This window comes from Gnatocerus cornutus, chromosome 7 (assembly GCF_029298725.1).
Source record: "Gnatocerus cornutus isolate USDA-ARS CGAHR chromosome 7, icGnaCorn1.1, whole genome shotgun sequence".
Lineage (NCBI taxonomy): Eukaryota > Metazoa > Arthropoda > Insecta > Coleoptera > Tenebrionidae > Gnatocerus > Gnatocerus cornutus.
The window spans coordinates 8,463,665-8,478,412 of record NC_142239.1 but is presented as its reverse complement, the minus strand read 5'-3'; the positions used below and the strand labels follow the sequence as shown (position 1 = coordinate 8,478,412).

The 14,748-nt window shown below is 32.8% G+C and overlaps 1 protein-coding gene and 1 long non-coding RNA gene across 2 annotated transcripts; both read right to left on the bottom strand.

Moving 5' to 3' along the window:
* Nucleotides 1–6,231: 6,231 nt before the first annotated feature.
* LOC148170709 (zinc finger protein 862-like) lies at nucleotides 6,232–7,960 on the bottom strand. Its single transcript, XM_088042242.1, has 2 exons — nucleotides 6,322–7,960; nucleotides 6,232–6,275 (listed from the first exon to the last, which is right to left on the bottom strand). Exons 1-2 carry the CDS (start codon nucleotides 7,958–7,960, stop codon nucleotides 6,232–6,234), a joined length of 1,683 nt encoding a protein of 560 aa, XP_087898368.1.
* A 1-nt stretch (nucleotide 7,961) lies between these two features.
* On the bottom strand, nucleotides 7,962–8,696 carry LOC148170708 (uncharacterized). Its single transcript, XR_015770423.1, has 2 exons — nucleotides 8,305–8,696; nucleotides 7,962–8,251 (listed from the first exon to the last, which is right to left on the bottom strand). It is a non-coding gene; the product is annotated as an uncharacterized LOC148170708 (long non-coding RNA).
* Between the last annotated feature and the right edge of the window lie 6,052 nt (nucleotides 8,697–14,748).

Below are 14,748 nucleotides of genomic sequence, written 5' to 3'. Positions count from 1 at the left end.
ATCATAGAATAGGAAGAGTTTATTTACAAATAAATTGACATAAGTTTAATGTAAACAATAAAAAAATTAAATTGAATAAAAAAGCAAATGTGGTCGAACTTCTGTAAACTTGTTGGCATTTTGGGTGTCTTTTTTCAAATCATCATAAATTTCAAAATTTCCATCCAACCTTCTACAAAAAGCAGTATAATGCCCCATAGTTCCTTCTAGAGGTGCTTCAAAATGAACTATCCCCCGAAATATGTAACTTCTATTACATAATTTAATCGTGATGGGAATTTCATTTAAATGCATAGTTCCATAATCCAATTCGATGATTATCATTGGGTGTGTCACCAATTCACCTTGAATTTTGGATTTACAACGGGACTGTTGGCATACCATGTTTCTTCCATGTCCAGCAATTATAGATGCTTCTAAGTTGGATAAAATATCATTTTTCGATGCCATGTTATGATTGACAAACAGAATTGGCACGGTTGTCTCAACCTTTGGAGTGTTGCATTGGTTTATTGATGGGCAGCAAAAGACCTCGTGTGCTGATGGATAATTAACCAAAAATTTTCGTATTATATAGGAGACATTACACTCGCAATCTATTTGGATTGATTTGTCAATTAAGACTTTTCGTGTAAATACCCCTGGAGTAGCCAACATGTCTCCACGAAGTCGGTAGGTTTGATTTTTTACTCCTTGTTCGAGAAGAACTCGAAGAAGACTGAGCAATTGGTTATTGTCTGATGTGGCCCCGTTAGTTATGTATACCCTGCTCTCGTGGCTATCACAATAAATAGATGCTACGCATTGGAGTACAGCATCAAACGCACAAGTGTTTCTAAAAACAATTTTTTCTCTGGCAAATGTTAAACCACTTTTTAGGTTGCCATTCTGCAGTAGTGATATTTTAATTTTTTTCTCATCTTGTGAGAATATAACTTCCGGCCATGGAATTCCATAATACCGCTTTCTCTTTCGTTTTGTGTTTGGTTTAGAGTTAAGACCCCTCCATTTCTCTTCCCATTTATCTAAAAATTTAAAATTAAAAAATTATTAATAAATATTTCTTAGTAGTAGGTACAGAACAAAGCATCTTTAAACTTGATTACTAATTAAATCGTATTATAGGTCTAATTTCCGAAATGTACACCAAATCAAATTCAATTCAATCAGGTTTGAATGAATTTTCCAAACCAATGTGTTTTAAACAAAAGAACCATTATACAGGGTGTCCAAGAACTCGCGCCCCAGAGAGCAAGGGAGGGTGCCGATATCAATACATATGGTAAATTTCAAAACAGAAATTGACTAAGTTCTATTAAACTTAGTCAATTTTTGTTTTGAAATTTTTTTTACTCCACTTCTCGAATAAGCTTTATTTTTGTTAACTTTTTATCAGTTCTCAAATACAATAGTATACAATAGTATTCGAAAACTGATAAAAAGTTAACAAAAAAAAGCTTATTCGAGAAGTGGAGTAAAAAAATTTCAAAACAAAAATTGAGTAAATGGCCATCCCAATTCTCTAGGCAACGAGTCTAATGAGAATGAGAGTCTAATGCTTAACTGACCAATGGATAATAGTATGTGTCCACAGTTACCAATTTTCAAATTCTGTTCAGCTTCGGGATTGGCTATAGTTTTTTTGTCTTATCTCGGTTATTTTTTGAGTCAAAAAATTATATGTAGTTTCAAAATTGTGGTTCAAAATAGTTGCCTCCATAAGCCCTTTCTCTCTGGGGCGCGAGTTTTGAACTTATAACCCAGAGAGCTTGGGAAGGTGCCGACACCTATACAGATGGTAAATTTCAACAAAAAACAATAATTGATTAATTGGTACTATAAAAGTATTCGAGAAAGGATAAACAAATAGCAACCAAGCCCGAAAGGGTATTCTAGAGGTGTAGTAAAAGGGCATCCCAATTTCCTAGGCAATGAGAATGTAATGTTCACATGACAAATGGACGAGAATATGTGTCCATGTTTACCGATTTTCAAATTCTGTTCAGCTTCCGGATTGACTACCGTTTTTTCACCTTAACTCAATTATTTTTTGAGCTAGAAAATTTTTGAGTTCTGGAACATCATGTATAAGTCAAGAAAAAATGAAAAGAATGATTGACCATAACGCGTTGACAAAATTTTGAATTTCCCAAAAGTTTGACTGCTGTTCAAATATTTTAGAATAGGTGGAATCTGTTTGGTTGACTTTATCTATTCCAGTTTTAATTCTCCAACAAAAGTGATGAAAGTTGTTGACGACAAAATTGTTTTAATGCAACGGAATAAAAAGAGCGAAATTGATGCAGACCAAAAGATAGAAAGCTATAAAAAAAGTAATTCAACAGAGTAAGATATTGTCTTTACCTTCAACAATCTGAACGTCATCCTGATCTTTAGTTGAGCATATTTCAGTTACATTTTCTTCTCTTGCAACGACTTCAAAGATTTGATCGTTATGCGGATCTTCAGTTTGGCACAGTTTAAAATCATTATTCTTATTTACATCTTCTTGTACTTTCACTTCTGGAAAAACTAAGAACAAAATGGTTATTTATATTCCAAGTTAAAAAAAAGATTTTTCTTGGCAAATTGACAATACCAAAATATGTTCTTTATTATTAGGTAAACTGAAAAAGATTAGAACATAGATGCAGGATGTTATCGAAGTAAATGTACCCACAAAGCAGTACCTACGAATTTTAAAAACAAAAAAAAAAAGACAATTAACTTGACAAACTTACACAGTTGGCAAAACAAATCCAAAGTAAAAATCATCAAGTGCACATGTCATGTACGAGGAAGGAATCCATAACCTTTTATCAAACCTTTACACTCTTTGCAGTGCCCTTGAAATTGCAAAGCGCTTGTTGCATGGCTATAATAGTTTTCTTTGAAAGCCCATATACAATGCAAATCCTGATCAAGGAGCAAGTTGCTAAGTACATCAGTCCAACCTTGTTGTAAATGATTTTGATGCTCGAGAGGTTTAATTTCATCCCATTTTGATCCTTCCATTACCAATTGCACCTCTTCATCTTCTTCATCATTATCGTGCAGATAGCGAAGTCTTTTTGAGAAATCCTCATATGTTAGATTTAAATGTTCCCAACAATTATTCCTGTTTTCGCGATCTAATGTATATAATGCCTTAGCTGTAATTTTGTTAAAAAGGTTTTTTTGAATTTCGTTCCAAATGACTGCGGTAGACGAATTGACGGACTTCTTTACATCGTCTTTATGTGCCATTAGACATTCCAATATATCACAAAATGGCAATTTCGCCATATTTCACACTGCTGCCGAAAAGACAGTCATAAGTATCAAATGGTATTTTGGAGATTTAATAGCAAAACATACCTTTATTTAACCAAGATTAACCAAACAACTTGACAAAAAAAATCAACAAGTATACTACTGAGCGTCCCAAAATTTGTTCCCGCCAAATCTTTTTTAATAGGCAACACATTTTACATTCCACAAAACATTTTGTCAGTGACAATTTACTTCTACCATTTAATTTTTCACTAATCAATGTTTGGAATTTTAAAAGTACATTATATTTAAAGTCGAGTTATTGAAATGATTCGGTCTTTAACAAATATTGCTTAGTTTTAGCCATATTTTGTAATTGTAGCTATTAGTATAACTAGGTGTTTTATAGACAGTTAAAAAACAAAGTCTCAGTTTAAATCCGAACGACCGAAGAGTGTGAGGATTTAATAGATTGCTAACTAGAAATCTGATTTTACTGATATTTTATTACAAGATTATTTGATGTAAAATGTTTCAAAAAGGTGCTTGCAATTGCGAGCCAAATTGTTTCCTACGAAGTCAAAAATTGCATACGAAGAAGTGTTACTTTCACTTCATAACTGGAAGTGACCAAAGATGTCAATTTGACTTTTCTGGATTTGAGGATAAGGCCTCGATTTCATGTTGTCTTGCGGCATTGCAAATCAGAGTTGCGCCTTAGCAACCCCAATCAAACTGATGCTACCTTAGCAACAGGGTGAACGCAATTTTGCGTTACTGACTTGAAATTGGGCCCTAAGGGGTTACTAAGGTAGCCGTGATGTCATTGGCGTTGCTTCGGCGCAAACACCTTTTAGCGACGTCGCTAAATAACTTGAAATTGACCCTTAAGTGTGTAATATCAATAGACGGAAAGCTAACTTATGATCCTTGTAGTTGCAAAAGTTGGCACCAGCTTCTTTGTGACCAGTGTCTTCCCAGCGGAAAGCTAAAGAAAACTAAAATATTGATCAATTTGGTGTTGGGGCAATTTCTAAAAAAGTCGCACCTTGCTGGTACTACAAGTGCTACAACAGTATACCCTTTTTTAAAATTATAAGTCCACTATCTGTTGAATTACGTTGGTAGAAAATAAAAATCTCCTACATATAATAGAGCGGTACGATTAAATTATCAAATTTAAAATGGATGCAACGAACATTACCGCATGTCCTTTTATTTGTCAGACTCCATCACGATATTTCACAGTTTTAATTCTTCTTAGACATTTTTTTTTGCAATAAACTAGATCCTTCAACTTGAATGTCACTAAATTTGCCACCAGATTTTTCAGTAGACACTGTTGTCGGTTGTATCTTTAAAGAAATTGCGATGTTGGTGGATTTTTTCAAAAAGAGTATACGTTTATGTTTGCAGTAATTACATTTTTTATTGTAAGTGGGATATATTACTTTGAAAATGCATAAGAATTTATTTATTCAAAAATCATTTGGAAAAACAGCAAATATGTCAATGGAATAATTACTGTAAATGAAACGACAAAAATAATGTTGAAACAAAATCTCTGTGTTAAGAGAGGAATATAACAGGTGTACAAAAATTATTATATTTGGAGTAGGCCTTGGAATTTTGAATAGACATTTATAATAACAGTTTAATTATTATTTTTGTGCCCTGGTAAACAAAAAATCTCTCATAAGGTTATTCATGTCGCTTAATGTAGTCGGTCCAATGTGTGACTAGTCTTCTTTTGCTTCGGTTTTCAATGTTTTCGTTAAACGTCTTGTTCAACAATCCATCAATTTATGACGTTAAAGTTAAAAAAGAACTTAGAGAAAACCAATTTATATAGATGCTCACTAATCACTTTCAATCTAGGTGGAACACAGCGTTTGATGTCTTCGATGTCAATTTTGTCTTTACTCTACTTTAATTAGTCATTTTTAAAAATAATTCTTTTTGTTTTCAAAAGGTTGTTTGAAAAATCAAGTAAAGCGAACGGAAGCTTTGCAAACTACAAAAATTGACATCCATTTTAAATATCCCGCATTAAGTTGTCTCCGAGGTGTGAAGATAGCGAAAATTTTTGACAGTGCTGCAACTTTTTTTCAAAAAGTCCGCTGGTAAAAACAATTAAAGCAGGTGATTTCAGGACTTAAGCTCTATTGATTGACACTGATTTCACATGTCCTGCTTAAAATTTTCCGCTAGGTGTGATGTTAGCGGAAATTTTTTGAAATGCTGTAATTTTGTTTATGAAAGTCCGCTGGTAAAAACATTCAAAGCAGGTTTAGGCAGGACGGAAACTCTATCGATTGATACTAATTTCAGATGTCCTGCTTACAATTTTTCGCTAGGTGTGAAGTTGGCGGAATAAAAAAGAATCCTTAATAACATTTTTTAAGGGCATCCGCTGACTTTCTTTTATGAAGCAGCTTAAGGCAGGACACAAGCAGGAAATTTTGCACTATTTAAAAAATGTTCTGCTCACAAAAATCCGCTAACTTCACGGTGTCAAATATCGCCAACAGTGATTAGTAAACACAAAAAATCCCCAAATTTGAAAGTAAGGAAAGAAAATGTAATATAATGTATATACATATATTGAAACAAAACTTATATAAAATTCAAAATAATTAAAGTTTGGAAACAAATCAAAATAAATGTGTATATTATATAATAACAATGATAATACTTATATTAACGGTGAAGTCGAGGGGAAAATATCATATGTTCGGAAGTTCAAAATACTGGAAAGACAAGAAAAGCCAAATAAGAAAGACCAAAGGTAAGACTTTTCAGACGCACACGCCTGTAGAAATAGTGCTACTGCTAGGCGCGAAATTTAAATTTCAGCACAATCGAATTTAAACATATTGTACTTTCACCGTCGACACGACGTAATTATCGCAGTCTTTTATTCACTTCAGTCATCGTCGGCAAGGTTAATAATGTTTAACACTGCGTTAAATTCCGATGTTACATTTTCCTCATCGTTTTTATTAAGTTGATTATAAATGTCACTATTGAATAAAGTTAACATTTCAGGAGTTGCTTCGAAATTTTTACAACAAATTTTTCTATTAAAACAAAATATCTTTGATCGAATGATTGCATCCAAAGTTCTGAACTTCATTCTGTTTCGTGTTTTTGTTTTGACATAGTTCATGACTGAGAACACTCTCTCCACTGCTGCGTTGCTTATGGGCAAACACAGGAAGCGCAATACAACAGTCGCTAAATTTTCAAAAAGTTTTTCACCTGAACCATCTACATAGTTATAAACAACGGGCCAGAATTGTAGTACATTGTTTGGTACAATCCCTGTTGCAAATTCTTCACCCCAATTTATGAGCTTCAGTTTTCTCCACTCATTGTTAAGAGAGTTCAAATCTTCCCCATAAATAAACAGCTCTAAACCTAATGCTGAAAATTCATTATTTGTCTCTTTGTTTAGGCATACTTGAGGGTTTAAAAACCTCGCTTTATCAAATATTTCAATATTGAAAGGTACCCGCGAAACAAATTCCCTGAGTAACGTTACGATAAAATTTAGACAACGAGTTTTTATATCGGATCTTTCAGCAGCACTGAAGTGTTGGTTCAGTTCAATGCTGAATGTATAGCCCAAGTCAGCGTCATCCACGGATAAAAATGATAATCTATTTTCAACAGAATTGATTATATTATTTAAAATTTGAATTTTATTCTCATTACTTCCATGCCTATTATTATTTAGAAAAATGGACTTAATAACTCTCCTAGCTAAACTTTCTATCAATAGAAAATAATTCCTATACAGAGAATTTATATCATAGTTATTACTCTGGAACATTAAACTGAGTCGATTTGTCTCTTCTAGAAACGACATTATAAATTTGCAATAGAGTAACATTTTGTCATCATTTAGTATATTATGGATGGTCTTTGCTTTATAGCATTTTTCTTTACTGCCTGCCACGTTGAAAAATAATTTCAATTCTACCCAGTTGTCTAGAATTCGTTGCATAACATTGTATCTTGGTAGCCACCTAGTACTAGATAATTTTATGAAATTTTTAAAAGAACGATTTTCGTTGATATTAATTAAATCGTATATTTTTTTGTATTCCAATCTTCGCAAAGGAGAATTGCTGAACCAGTTATAAATTTCATGCGCTAGAAAATCTAGACAACTGGGTAACTCTACACTTGCTTTTGAAACACATAGGTGGATGGCATGACATATACATTTTATTAAAAGTAAATTTGGAATGTCAGCCTTAAGAAGCGTATAAACTGAATGGTTTTGTCCACACAAATTTGAACCACCATCAGTTCCTAATGCTACCATGTTACTTAAAGGTATGCCAATTTTTGTAAAAAAGGCAGTTATGGAGGTGTACAAAGCATCTGCAGTTGCTCTTTCCACCTCAAGTAGGCCCAGAAAATCTGTTGTAATATTTGTTCCATCAAAGTAACGAATGCAAATCGCCAAATACTTATTAACGCTGACATCAGTAGATTCATCAATTATGCAGGAGTACTTCTTACTACCAACATTTTGCACAATGTTCTGTAAATATGCTGGACCAAAAACATGTTGAATCAGCAATGAACATTTTGTGTAATGTAATCTAATATTGCTGAAATTGCCTTGGCCTGTCTTTATAAGCAACTCACTCAAGTGATCAACCGATCTGAAAAAGCAGTGATGTAATATAAACATAGTTAATTGTAGCTCAATCTTCTTCTGCTCATTACTTAAAAGTTTCGGTGGAACTAAAATGTGCTCAATAAGTTTTATTTAAAACTGTCTAAACTCACCTACAGTAATGTTGAACAGTTTGGGTTTTCGGTAGCACTCTGTTTTTTGCATTGTTCATATGCTGTTTAGTATGGGCATGTTTTTGAAGGTCACTATAATGTGCTCGTAGAGAACAGTGGCAATAATGACAGAATGCCTCATTGGGGTCTGCATCATTGTAATTGGGTATAGTTTTATATTCCCGAAGCCAGCCTAAACCAATTACACCGTGAAGAATATAATGTAAATAGCTTAATAATTATTACCTTTTGCCCACTGTTGCGTTACCCATTCGGTCCTAAAATGCCTTAAATATTTGCGTCTTGGCATTATCACTTCTGTTAGAAAGAACCAACCACAGCTTTATAATAACATTGAACGTTGCTAATGCTACGTTGCTCCCATCAGTCCCATCGTTTTTGCGTCGTTTTGAGTTTTTGTGACTTCCTTTCTTGTGTTTGACAGATCACAGACAGTGGCAGTTGGTTTAAAAATATGGCGGTAAATTTAAAATATACATTTGATTTAATAGAAATTTTGACAAACTTCCAACGTAAGTGACAAAAATATTATTGAGCGCCAACGCAAAGATTCAAAATCGCCAAAAAAATAGCCAGTCGCCGAAGCATAAATTTTAACGCCAAAATACCTGCCTAAATCGCCCAAATGGCGATAAATCGCCAAATTTGGGCACCGTGTTTTTATGATGAAATCCTCACGACAGTCGTGCGTTGACTGCATCGATTAGGCGCGAAATTTAAGTTACTTACCAACATTTATTATTTTTGTTCAGCTTAAAATAATAAATAAAAATCATTTACATTTTTATACAATATTTTCGTATTAAACATAGAATACAATTTAATAAATAATCATAACATTTGACATAACAACATAACAAACGCATCAACCATAATATAACAGGGTGTTTATAAATGTTTCTAGCTTTAAAGGTGGCTATGAAATGTCAAAGAAATTTGCCGCTCATTACAAATGTGGGTTTCGATTTTTCAACTGACATTTGCAGTTAACCTCGAACATGGAGCACAGTAAGTTTTGAGAAATAAACTGTTCTCGTTGTTGTTTAAAATCTGAAAATCAAAAGCTTGGACACAAAACTGTAACTGAAACTTCGTTGACGTAAGTAACATTGTAAATAATTTTCAAGATAGTTATATTCACTATGAAAACAAATTCCTGAGCCACCCTTGATGCTAGAAACATTTATAAACACCTCGTATGTTTACTGTGGCTAGATTTATTTAAAAAAATACCATTTTTTTTTGAGCAAAATTTCATAACATTTGCCAAGATTAATACTATTTAATGTTGATTGATGGGTGGAATGATCTGAATAGCATTTAATGTTTTCAAGGGTAGTGATAAAACTGTGACAACCAAACATACTACGCCGGCCGAAAAATTTCAAACACCTTCAAAATTTATTGACATTAAGTGGAAACTTGGCTTTATGAAAAACTAACCTTACTTTGACATGCCATGTCATGTCATGATAGATAGGTAAGTACAGTTTGTCAAAAATTCAAATAAAATTGATTCGTTTAACCAAAATCTTATTCCATTTACGTTAATTGGCAAAAATCATCATTTGTAATTTGCACATTATGGTTTTGTACCACTGACCTTGTGAAATAATTGTTTACAAAACTTAAAAAAAAGGCGAAAGAGCACCTAGATATCTGATGGGACTCAAGCATAGTCAAGGATGAATAGTAATAATAAGGAAATGTTATAGATTAAAGTTTTGCAATTCATATAGTTAGTTCTTACATTCAGTTGGTGTTCTTCACATCTAGATGCTGCTTTCAAAGTTGGAGTTTGGATTTTTTTGTTAAAGAAGTTTTTGTTAAATTTATTTAATAAACGATTATAAAAAGAAGTTTGAAACGGATTAAATTTAAAAAATATTAATATTTTGTCATTGCACCATTTGAGTCAATAACTTGTCCTAGTCTTTTCGACATGGAGAGACATAGATTGCGATAGTAGTTTGCTGGTAATGATTGCCACGCTTCCGTAATACCAGCCAAAAGTTGTTGCCTGCTTTCAAAAATTCTTCTTTGCGCGTTTATGCGTTTAACCATCAAACCCCACATATTTTCTATGGGATTTAAATCGGGACTTCGGCTGGGCCAATCAAGGACGTATATATTGTGGTCTTGAAACCATGCTGTTACTCTGTGAGCTGTGTGAATGGGACAATTATCTTGTTGAAACACATAGGAATTATCAGGAAAGTGCGGTTTCACCGAAGGCAGCATGACATTGTCGAGAATTCTAAGATAAACGTTACTGTTTAGCCTTTCCTCGACATGAACAATTAGTCCAGGACTGTCCACCGAAATCCAGGCCCACATATTTACAGAAAATCGCCCCGTACGTTCTGACAAATCAAGATAACGTTCTTGATAACGGCTATTTCTTGGTCTATAGACCCTGACACGACCATTGGAACACGATTGAAATACCTTTTCATCAGAAAATACTATGCGATTCCAGAATGCATTATCTCGACAAAGGTGTTGTAAAGCAAAACCAACTCGCGCTTCCTTATGATGAGGTTTAAGTCTCGTTTTTTTAGCTGCTGCAAAATTTTTTAAGCCACTGTCCTTTATTCTTTTACGGGCAGTTCTGACAGAACCGGGAAAATTTGTAATTGTAGTGGCTTCAACAGCCGTAGTAAAAGGACGATCTGCAATTATATTACTGAGGGCTTCGTCTTGTGCACGACAAGATATTCGGGGCCTCCCAGATCCTGGGAGCCGATCTACGGATCCAGTCAGTGTCCATTTGCGCACAACTGAATAAATAGTATCTTTTGAGATACCCAATTCTGCCGAAATTTGTCTATAAGACATACCCATTTCGCGAAGGGTCGCAATTTTTGCCTTATTAAAATGCGACACAGCTGGCATTTTTGACAATAAAATAAATTGAAATGCCAAAATTTGAAATAATTTATTATCGAAGGCCATCGTCAGTTAGAATGACAATAAAGGGTGATTTATCATTGATAGTTTTTAAAATGACAGAAGCTTGGTGTTTGAAATTTTTCGGCCGGCATAGTAAATGAACATTTTTAATTCATTCGCATTCAATTTAAAAACTGTAGCAAGAGCAATTTTTGTGTTGAGAATTTTTGTTAATGTTTCTGTCGAAAGTTTATTTCGTATTTTGCTTTTGTTTAAATTAAACTGGGAGAACTGGGAGAACATTTAAAAAATAAAGTTACACAATTTAGCCGACAACGCTGAATCGTCAACCAATGTTAATTTGTTTAATACTTAAATCGCTTTAAGCCGTTAAATCCATATTTTTTAGAATTTTGCACTCTTGATCAATATCGTTTTGTGGATTTGACAGAATCAATGATGGGACATTTATGTCAAGTGTGCAACAAAGGCATGTTTAGACATAATTTCAGTTTTTCGGTAAAATTGATAATTGTTTTAAACTGATGAATTTTTTACTTTAGTTTTTATTATTTGTTCACATTCTTCAAATAAAAATTGTAAACAATCTTATCGAAAATGTAACAATTGGCTTAACAAGGGTGCAAATCACATTTGAATGTTTTAGAGTTTTCGAGTAAATCGCAAACTGCATTCTAAATGGTCACCTAATTTTGAAAATAGTAAATAGAAGAAAATGGCCCACTTTAGCATTTTAAAATAATAATAAAAAAACTACGGAGTAATTTTTTGAACGATTTTATCGGTGTAGCTTGTAATTTGTTTCATACAAATTAAATATGGAAAAAACAGAAACAAGTCTAGTAAAAAATCAAATCTTCCCTTAAGGCTCTGTCCTACCTCGGTTGAAGTACATAGGAAATAGCGCAAAACGCCATTACTTTTTACGGCCACAAATTAAGAGTTGGAGATTTGATTTTTTTTATACGTGTAGATGACATTGAAATGTACACGGGAAACTCTTTGATTTTCAAAATGTCCTTATAAATTTATTTAAAAAAAATAAAAACTGAAAAAACGCCATGTCGTTTTACGGGCACAGTTTTAGGAATTTTTGCTTGAACTACGACTCGATAGATAAGGAATTTTATTCTACATCCGGGAAACTCCTTGATTTTTTCCCCACGTGAATAGTTTCTTTAGAAAAAAATAAAATGTAATGTCAAAATGATCCTCAATTTTCAAAAAGTCGGCAACCAACACTTCAATGTTGCCATGATTTACAGCCCCTCACAACAGGGGGTCTCTAATCCTAATCACGGTTTGACGACTACAACTCGGCCGACCGGCGATTGACCATTGGGACCCCAACCTTATACCTACTTCTTAAAGTTTACCAAGAATTGAAGACTGCCGCATCTGAATATAATAACATTTTAACCCTCATGCAAGATTTCTAAAAATAAATTTTAATACATTTTGTCGACATTTTAATAATTAGATTAACGATTGCAAATGATTTTCAATCGATAATATAATTAAAAAGTCACTGTTCAGAATCTTTTGTTTTCTCAGTTGAGTGTAGTATTTTGAGTTTAGATTTAGTGCATTGCATTTAAACAGTCTATTCTATATAGGACAACGGATTAATTGCATTTCATACATTGATTGTTATGCATTTTATTGCATATTTGGCCATTTGGTCCTTTGCCGCAGGCAGGGTGGAATGTTTTCTCAAGTAGCCATAAGACCAAAAAGGTCAGCACCGAGTTCTCTCCCATACATGACCGTCAGGTTAAAATAAAAAGATTAGACGATTGAAAGCTTTTTAGCGCTCCCGTAACTATTTGATTTTTAGATACCAGCATAGCTCTATATTGTTACTTCGGTGTTTTGGCAATTTCCCCAACTTTGTTAAAATAATTACCCAAAACATGATTTTACATTTTCAATGATTTCTTTATACATATCCCAAATTGTGCTACTGTAGCAACTTTTTAAAATTTTCCAAAATGATGAAAACATTTATTGAGGTGGACATTTGTTCTCAATTTTTGAAATATTTAGTTATGTCAAGATATGTAATTTTTTAATTTTTCGTGATGCGTATAAATGAATAGTTTTTTGACGTCCACGTATAAAAAGTAAAAACAAATTAGTGTTAAAATTTAATACACCAGTATTACTTATAATCCTTCTAGATCGATGGATACCTTTCATAATTTTGAAACTCACGTTAATATAAGTAGCTGATGGCAAAAGTACAACTACACAAATTTTAATAGCTATTTGTGTATTAAGAGCGTAAAAATTTACATTACCGATTGAAAGAGACACAAAGTCTAAAGTTACGCGGCAACCTCTCGAAAACGGCAATTTGAATTTGCGCTCGAAATACACACAATATTTTTTCTACAATCTTGCATTTTCCGGCATTAAAAACAACTTCTACATCTAATTTTTACATTATTAAGACCCCACCGCACACCACCTTCTATGTTGCCATGGTAAAAATACCTTTGGCATAAGCGATTTATAGAAAAAAAAATCGTGATCGAGTGTTTTTTCAATTTTATATTACTACCTGTAATATTTTGTGTTATTCGGAAGTACCCAAATATCCATTTTAAAATTTGGTAGAATTGATATTATTAAATACCCGTGGATTCGTTGAAACACAAGAAATGACAAGATGAACTAATATCTAAATCTAATTTATTTAAATTTATTATCAATTAAAACACTGCGTGACAAAGTTTTAGTAGCCAAAAAACTGTTATGTTCTATAGGTAGCCCACGTTCCACCATTTGATAAAACATATGCCGGTAACCGCAAGTCACCATCAAATTTTATATTTAATTTTAAAAGTAAAATTTTATGACTTTGTAAGTTTTAAACATTTTTGTTTCCAAAATAAAAGTCTGCACATTGTCAAATACAATCAATTTAAAATTATTGTAAAAAATCGAATTTTGTAATAAAGAGTAAAAAAATTGTATCAAAGTTGGCGGCTAAACAAGTTATGATTTGCATATAATTTTTTTTAATTTTAGTTTTTTTATGTGTATTTTCAATATTGATAACCATACATACATTAAAATCATAAGTAAAATAGAAAAAGAATGTCTTTTCTATGTTTTTTTTAACTACTTATGTTAAAAATTGTGAAGGTTTTGAGGTAAGGATGTCCTTTGGGTATGTACTTTGTTTGGATTACATAACACATTCAAAATTAATTTGAATTTGTCGCAGAGTGTAATTTTGAAAATAAAATTGTGATGGTACACATTTTTTACTTGAAATATAAAGTTTATTAGATGATGCCATCATTTATTATTTCTCTTTATTTTTCATTTATTATTTTCGAGGGACATAATAATTCGAAATCGGGAAAACGTTCGAAACAAACTCCAAAGCAAGGCAAATTCATCTGCCTGGTTTATTGCCGAACTATGGTAGAAAATATGCTAATTTTACAGACGATTTTCACCCTTATGGATGATTGGCATGTGTCAAATGGTTAGTATGTTGGGTTGCATATTTTTCAAAACACGAATTTTAGTTGAGGGGTAGAACAGCCTTAAGTTGATAGCGTCGTTCGTATTTTCTACGTTATAGCAGTTGTCTCCGCAACCATCTTGTAAATCGACTTTTTTTCCCTTATTTCTCCCTAACTTATGATTTACTTGCGGAGTACAAGGCAATAAACATTTTTGGTGTAACGTTTTTTGATAAAGAAACTTTCCTGAGATTTCTTTTTTCAATACATATTTTCT

What these genes read in the sequence shown, in the direction of transcription:
- LOC148170709 (XM_088042242.1), bottom strand. Translation starts at nt 7,960, where the DNA reads ATGTTTATATTACATCACTGCTTTTTCAGATCGGTTGATCACTTGAGT. An exon ending in TTTTAATAGAAAAATTTGTT is followed by an intron (nt 6,276 to 6,321) that starts GTAAAAATTTCG and finishes TTTATTCAATAG; the next exon opens with TGACATTTATAATCAACTTA.